Below are 8,844 nucleotides of genomic sequence, written 5' to 3'. Positions count from 1 at the left end.
ATTTTTGGCATAAAAGAGAAATGTATAATTTTGACCCATACAATGTATTGTTGGCTATTGCTACAAATATACCCCAGCGACTTAACACTGCTTTTGTGCTCCAGAGTCACATATTTTAATAGAACCTAGACGTTTCTGTCCTGCTACTGAAACTCCAGGTAATCACAACTTAGAAGATCCAAAAGGGTCATAAATGCATCTTAAAATGAATCCATATAAATCAAGCGGTTTAATCCAAGTCACTCAGCGCACAGCTTCACTGTAGATCAGGTGTTTTTTCCGTTGTGATGTTCTGTCCTTGTTTGCGCAGACGCAGCCTGATGACGTTCCTCGAGCGCTGGGGATCCTGAAGGACGGCGGCCGACAGAACGGCTGCATCTCCAGCACTCCAGCGTCGCCCACGTCTAACGGTGACCCCGTGACCCCTGACCCCTGTGACCCCGAGGAGCTCAAGCCCAAAGAGCGTGCGCAGACGCTGTCTGAACTCAAGAAGCAGCGCGCCGCCGCCAAACTCCTCAGCCAGCCCGTCCTCAACGGCCACCTGGGAAACGGCTCGACCAAACCCAGTCCGGAAGATCCGCGCATGCCGCTGGTCTCGTCCAATGGCAGCGCGGTCTACTTCACGCCGGCCAGCGGAGACCCGCCCCTGCTGAGGTTCAAGCAGCCAATAGAAGACGAGCTCCAGAGTCACATATTTTAATAGAACCTAGACGTTTCTGTCCTGCTACTGAAACTCCAGGTAATCACAACTTAGAAGATCCAAAAGGGTCATAAATGCATCTTAAAATGAATCCATATAAATCAAGCGGTTTAATCCAAGTCACTCAGCGCACAGCTTCACTGTAGATCAGGTGTTTTTTCCGTTGTGATGTTCTGTCCTTGTTTGCGCAGACGCAGCCTGATGACGTTCCTCGAGCGCTGGGGATCCTGAAGGACGGCGGCCGACAGAACGGCTGCATCTCCAGCACTCCAGCGTCGCCCACGTCTAACGGTGACCCCGTGACCCCTGACCCCTGTGACCCCGAGGAGCTCAAGCCCAAAGAGCGTGCGCAGACGCTGTCTGAACTCAAGAAGCAGCGCGCCGCCGCCAAACTCCTCAGCCAGCCCGTCCTCAACGGCCACCTGGGAAACGGCTCGAATAAGAGTCTTATCTAGCCAAACCATCAGTCATTTTCTGAAAAACAATTATATTTATACACTTTTTAACCACAAATGCTTGGCTAGCATTAGCTCTGCGACGCGTGTTTTTATTAGCTGATGTTGGAAAGGTCAGGCGTGAAGCAGGTGGAAGCACCGACCCAGTGTTTACAAAGCAAACATGCATAAAAAGAAGTCAAATGCCCGTTACAACAAAGATAAAACAACGATGTCGGATGATTTTAAAGTTGGAGGAGTTTTTAAACGAAGTACAAAGATGAAGAACTAGCCGCGTGTGACCTTTCCAACATCAGCTAATAAAGACACGCATCGCAGAGCTAACGCTAGCCGAGCATTATGTGGTTAAAAAGTGTTCCTCGGCTGGGGTCGTGTAGAGCTCTTTGATTGAAACTGCATTTTAGACGTTCAACTCACTGGCCACCACTGAAGTCCACTATATGGAGAAAAACTTAATTTATAAACGTAATTTCTTTGCGACTGAAGAAAGACAGACTTGAACATCTTGGATGACACGGGGGTGAGTAAATGATCAGGACATTTTTATTCTGGAAGTGGACTAATCCTTTAAAGCGCTTTCGCACCGGAGGAACCTTTCCATAGTTCCTAGAACTTCCCCAAAAAGCGGGATCTTCCGCCAATAGTTCTCGGAACTATGGAAAGCTTCCTATTGAGCCAATCGCAGGATCCCGAGCGTCTGATTGGCTGAAGCCCATCGGTGCTTTTATTTCTCATTCCAGACCTGGAAGTCTGAAGAGATGTTTGGGATGAGCCCTCTCTGAACCGGGAACGTCTCAAAGCGGAAGGAATGATCTCCTTCAGGCTTCCCAGGTTAAGTGTGTGACTTATGCTTCTCTATTTCACTTCTAGCAGCAGATCGAACAACAGACGATTCCTTCCAGCTGTGTAATGTACAGTATTTATTTGTATATGTGCATAGAGCCACTCTTCTATAAGATTATTTATTGTATTCCAGAGAGATGAAGTGACGGACGGAGCACAAACGAGTCAGTATTTTTCTATGACAGTGTTATAATGACCAGATTAAGTATTTGAACTCACATTTCACACTCAAATCACAAGAACATAATAGCCTGTGATATTTTTTGCATCGTGGCATTATTTTCATGACAGTTCAACAAGCAAAAAAAAGCTGCAGGAAAAATAACGGTAATTTCATTTAAATCAGCAGCGCAGTAAATACTAACATGATGCATAAATGCTAAATAATTTAAATAACATAAATTAATTTTTTTCGTTATAGTCATGTTACAGACATTTTTTTGTGAGATTTTGTGAAACGCTTACTGTTATGAAAATGTCACAGTGCAAAAAAAATCAAAATAATTTGTGTCCCTGCAGCACAGAAGCAGTGTTAAGTCGCTGGGGTATATTTGTAGCAATAACCAACAATACATTGTATGGGTCACAATTATACATTTTTCTTTTAAGCCAAAAATCATTAGGATATTAAGTAAAGATCATGTTCCATGAAGATATTTAGTAAATTTCCTACCGTAAATATATCAAAACTTAATTTTTGATTAGTAATATGCATTGCTAAGAACTTCATTTGAACAACTTTAAAGATGATTTTCTCAATATTTAGATTTTTTTGCACCCTCAGATTCCAGATTTTCAAATAGTTGTATCTCAGCCAAATATTGTCCTATCCTAACAAACCATACATCAATGGAAAACTTATTTATTCAGCTTTCAGACGATGCATAACTCTCAATTTCGAAAAAATTTACCCTTTTGACTGGTTTTGTGGTCCAGGGTCACAAATACTCTTTTTTTTTTTTTTTAAAGTATCTTGATCATTGTAAACAGACTGTTCTTTGGGATAGATATTCTGTGATGACACTCTTCCAGAAGCGAGGATCAGACAAGTCAGTGGATGGCAGTGAAGTGAAGGATCGGTGCAGGAGGGGATCGAGTAGGGTGGTGTTAGTCCATGTGTAAATCGGTGTGAAACCAAATGCTCACACACCGGCACCAATCAGTCACCCGTCAGGCCCGAGACCACTGCTCTCACGGCCATCTGCTGTCCTTAGTGTTTACTGTACAGCACGCTCTCAGACGTATGCTGTTATGCCTACTATAGGGGACTGTATGATTGTCATTAAAAAGGTAGATAATACTATCTGATATATTATCTGCTCAGGCAATACAATGAGTCATTGTTCAGGAGAATTGTTTAAACGTTCGAGAGGATCTTGCAGTAATATATTTCAGCCACTTGGTGGCATTACAGCAATACAGTTGTTGCATGAGATTTGGTGAAAATACTGCTTTAATGCCTCTTAAGTCTATAATCATGGCAGTCCCTCCTCATCTCCTTTCCTATTCATTTCTAATATCAATTTCACAATATGTCCTAAAGCCTGAAATGACTGCAATGTAATACAGGGAAACATAGCTGGAAGATGATGATGCCTTGGCATATTTGATGTCTTAGCATAAACTACAATTTCACAGCATAAAATTGCATTTTAGGATCATGGTTTTGAATTGCAGACTAGGATTTTAATTAGGTAGTCAGTTTTTCAACCACAAGCTGTCAAAAATAATAATAAAAAAATAAACAAACTACTTCTACATAACAGTGTTATTTTATGATAATTGTATTTTATTAATATCTAGATTTATATTAGGTTGTAATAATTGATTAGATTTTAAGATTTGTATGATTAGATTTAGATGTACATTAGATTTTATATTATTTAATTATAGTTTATTAATATTGTGATTTGTTTGTATATTTGCCATTTTACTTTCATTTAATGTTAAAGTCTTTTTTAGTCTTTTTTCAGTTAACGTTTATGCTATTTCAAGTAACTTTTCTAAATTTGTTTTTATTCCAGATTTTCAAATAGTTGTATCTCAGCCAAATATTGTCCTATCCTAACAAACCATACATCAATGGAAAGATTATTTATTCAGCTTTCAGATGCATAAATATCAATTTTAAAAAACTGACCCTTATGACTGGTTTTGTGCTCCAGGGTCACATTTTTTAGTTCTTTTGATGTGAAATATGACCCAGATGTGTTTATATGAAGGAAGTGTTGATCAGAACCCTTCATATACTGCTCCCTATGAAGGGTTAATTTATTTCGTTGGATCCGCTCGATTGTGACGCTCTGCTCTCGGGTGCCAAAGTCTTCCAGAGTGATGGACGTCAGAAACGGCCAATGAGGTTCCAGTGCCACTCCCGTAGCCCCGCCCACTCCTCAACACTCGCTGCATTCATGCGGCAGCGCCGGGAAAGAATGTAAATAATGCTTGGAATGCGTTTCCTTCAGATGATGAAAGGAGTGATTACAGACATGCACGGTATTCTGAAACTGAAATATGAATAGAGTTCACATGTGAGGAGTTCGGCTTCCATTTCTACTGAGGAACGTGAAGGGAAAAGAGCATCACAACTACTGATTTTATAATTTACTGGAATATACTGATCACTGTATTAACATATTTTCAATAAATTGTATATTTTGATCAGTTTCTAACCTTTTCTGTCATCAGTGCTAAATGAAGTCTGTGATCAATCCATCGCTGCACGGATCTCTGGGATCGTTTGTGAAAAGCGCAGACTGATGTTAAAGGAAGTGATTATTGAGTCATCAGCGTGTTTCGAGTCTGCTGGCAAACGATCAGCTACAGTGAGTCAGCAGTGAACGACCGATGAGGAAGAAAACACAGAAACATGTGCTCACTGTCAATACTGATTCAGTCTGTTTCCATCAGCTGAAGTCTTGTTCCTGCTCGGTCAGCCTGATTTCAAACTTTACATTTACATCTATATCTACATTTATTCATTTAGCAGATGTTTTTATCTGAAGTCACTTACAACTGAGTATACACACAGTATGTACAAATGAACTTTTCTGAAAAGTTTGCTTTGGTAAGAAGTTGCGAACTCCCGAAACGAACTCCAAACAAATTTGATTTGGCCTGATTTAGTTTGAAATTATGTCACACCAGTTCACTGTTCAATTTGAAGTACACAAGTCAACATTTGAAGTGGATCAAAACCTTCCATCAAAGTTGTCCTAAAACCTAAAACCAAAATGCGTTCTTGTCTTAGGACAACTTTGACGAACATTTTAGATCCACTTCAAATGCTGACTACTGTATATGTATATATATAATATGAAAATTAACTTTTAGCATTTTTAAAAAAGTAAATATGACATATGATCCAGACATATTTTCCTTATAGAATAAAACAAAATTGCATTCAGATAATTAATTATCATGAGAATAATGTGAAAAAAAAAATCTTGTTAGTCCTGAAATAGGCTTATGGAAAAAAGACATACACACTCACACTCACAGACACTCACACACACACTCACACACTCTCACACACACAGACACATAGACATAGACACAGACACACTCACACACACACACAGACACCGACACTGACACACTCACACACACCGACACACACAGACACACACACACACCACACACACACACACACACACATATATATATATGTATATGGAGTGTCTTTATTCCTGCTGTTATCCTGGTTTTAAATTCTAAATTTAGTTTGTTTAATATATATAATGCTAAAATATGACATGTTACTTGCAGAATAAAACAAAATTTCATTGCATTAAGGGGATTAATTATCATGAAAATGTGTTATGTTTTAAAAGAAATATCTTCTGCTCATGCATTTATTTGATTAAAAAAATACAATAAAATAGTGAAATATTATTACAATTTAAAACAGGTGTTTTCTATGTGAATATCTGTTAAACTGTAATTTATTCCTGTGATGCGCAGCTGTATTTTCAGCATCATTACTCCAGTCTTCAGTGTCACATGATCTTCAGAAATCATAATAATATGCTGATTTGCTGCTCAAGAAACATTTCTGATTATTATCAATGTTGAAAACAGTTGTGCTGCTTATTTTAATAAAACGTTTAAAAGAACAGCATTTATTTAAAACAGAAATCTTATATCAAAATCTTGTAGTAAAATTCTGTGCACTACCGTCCAAAAGTTTGGGGTCAGTAATTTGTTTTTTTTGTTTTTTTGAAAGAAATCAATGCTTTTATTTAGCAAAGGTGTGTTAAATTAATAAAAAGTGATTGTAAAGATTGTTGTTAGTAGTAAAAAATATTGTTAGAAAAGATTTCTGCTTTGAATAAATGCTGTTCTTTTGAACTTTTTATTGATCCAAACTTTTGAATCGCAGTATATAGAATTTTATATCTTATAATATTGGTTTATTAATACTGGTTTATTCTCTGTTCTCTTGGCGTGTTTCTGTGAATATAGATGATGCAGGTCAAGCACAGACTCAAACTCTTAGTGAAGGAGAAAAATAACGCTCTGTTTTCTTTTTGGGTTTTAATGAACCGCTTGTCTTTTAGATTCAAATAGCAGAGGAAAATGTCTCTCAGTAGGAAACATTAGTTACTAAACAGATGAACAAAGGCACAGCTTGAGTGAATGTGGAGGAGGAGGATGTTACACACACACACACTCACACTCAAAAACACACACACACACACACTCAAACACACACTCACACACACACACACACACACACACTCACACACACACACACACACACACACTCACACACACACACACACACACACACTCACACACACACACACACACACACACTCACACACACACACACTCAAAAACACACACACACTCTCTCTCTCACACACTCACACACACACACTCAGAAACACAGACTCACACACTCAAAAACACACTCACACACACACACATACACACACACTCAAAAACTCACACACACACACACACACACACACTCTCACACTCACTCACTCACTCACACACACTTCTGGCGGTCACTGTGTGATTCTGTGTGTGGTTTTTTCTCTCAGATAGTGAATAAACTGCAGCGCCTGGCCTTTCTAAAGCTCCTCTTATCTCATGAAGCAGCTCTGAGTCAAGGGTGTGACTCCATCCGGCCGTTTCCAGTTGATTCTCGTCTTTTGTTGAACCTCAGTGGTGGAATAATCTCCTGAACTCCACCCGAGCAGACGAGTCCCTCACAATGCTCAAGAAACGCCTAAAACTTTGAGCATTCATTCATTCATTCAGTGAGTCTGAGCTCTTGTTTATTCTGTGGATAAAAGCTTCTGCTAAATCCATGAAAACAGATAATAATATTCACAATGAGGAACATCAATCATCATGTGCTGACATCTCAACAGCAATGTTTGATAGTGTTTTGAACAAACTAAATCAAACCGAATGTGGCAGATGCATGTTGAAGTATTAGCTCAGATATTAATACATTCATATTTATGTATCTCATTGTAAAGAACTACCTATAATGTTCTTATAATCTTAGATTTACACCGATCTGCTTGTGAAATGTGATGATTGTGGTCTGATGGGTTTTTATTGCTCAACAAGTGTAAGAGTTGGGGTTTGTTTGATTGCCCAACAGAGCTTTATGTTCAAGCTTGTGCAAGACATTCATAACAATACAGGAAGGATTTTCAGCTTACCGTTTTTTATTAAAAGACACATTTTGAGTTATTATCTGTCAGCATTGCTCCATCAAACACACGTCGTTTCCAGCAGGAGTTTAACGCAGAAGATGTTGTGCTTTGATCAAAGGCCTTCAGTGACTGATGATTGTGTTTGTGCTGATGGAGAATCTGATGCTGAGAGACAACTAAAAAAATACATTTATAATGTTACAGTAGATTTCTGTTTCGAATAAATGCTGTTTTTATGAACTTTCTATTCATCTGTGAATCCTGAAAAATAAGATGCATCACAGTTTCCAGAAAAATATTGTGCAGCACAACTGTTTTCAACATTAATAATAATCAGAAATGTTTCTTGAGCAGCAAATCAGCATATTAGAATGATTTCTTAAGATCATGTGACACTGAAGACTGGAGTAATGATGCTGAAAATACAGCTGCGCATCACAGAAATAAATTACAGTTTAACAGATATTCACATAGAAAACATCTGTTTTAAATTCTATAACATTTCACTATTTTATTGTATTTTTTTATCAAATAAATGCAGCCTTGGTGAGTAAAAGAGACTTTTTTTCAAAAATATAAAAAAATCTTACTGACCCCAAATTTTGAAGAGTAGTATATTGTACTGACAGATAATAAAGAAGTTTGGAATAATAATAAATTAACACCCGTACAGAAAAAAAAAATGTATAAAATATACAGAAATATACAAATAATATACAAATAATGGCCAAAAATATATTTGTTAAAACATATTTCAAAAATTTTTTTTCTGTACATATAATTTCTACAAATATATTTTGATATAAAATATATTTGCACATTTAAAAAAAAACATTTTTAAATATATTTTTGGAAATATATTTTAAGCATATAAATTTTTTTTTTTGACCTCTATATATTTCAGTCCAAGAAAATGCTTTTTCTTGCCCCAGAAATACTTTTTGGTATATGAAGGTTGAAACTAAATATATTTTCTATTTCATATTTATTTCATTGAGCTTTCCTGTTTGCAACATATATTTAGCATATATTTCAAATATATTTTGGTCACATATTTTTGCCATATGGGCAGCAACAACAACATAATCAACAACAGCAACAATAATTGTTATACCTTTATTTAACCAGGCAGGTATAGGCTAATTTAAAAACAAGGTTTTTAAGAGGA

General features: G+C 37.3%; 1 protein-coding gene across 1 annotated transcript in view; it reads left to right on the top strand.

The window, feature by feature from the left end:
* The window catches only part of ppp1r16b (protein phosphatase 1, regulatory subunit 16B), a 30,263-nt gene extending 29,108 nt beyond the window's left edge, over positions 1-1,155 (top strand). Inside the window, exons 7-9 of the mRNA XM_016575855.1 lie at positions 311-686; positions 807-808; positions 892-1,155. Coding sequence (XP_016431341.1) covers positions 311-686; positions 807-808; positions 892-1,155 — 642 coding nt within the window. The remainder of the gene's footprint in view (positions 1-310; positions 687-806; positions 809-891) is intronic.
* Positions 1,156-8,844: the final 7,689 nt, after the last annotated feature.

This window comes from Sinocyclocheilus rhinocerous, unplaced genomic scaffold (assembly GCF_001515625.1).
Source record: "Sinocyclocheilus rhinocerous isolate Xijiao unplaced genomic scaffold, SAMN03320098_v1.1 scaffold203, whole genome shotgun sequence".
Taxonomy (NCBI): Eukaryota; Metazoa; Chordata; class Actinopteri; order Cypriniformes; family Cyprinidae; genus Sinocyclocheilus; species Sinocyclocheilus rhinocerous.
Note: the sequence above shows the minus strand (reverse complement) of the source record. Positions and strands in the feature narration are given on the sequence as shown.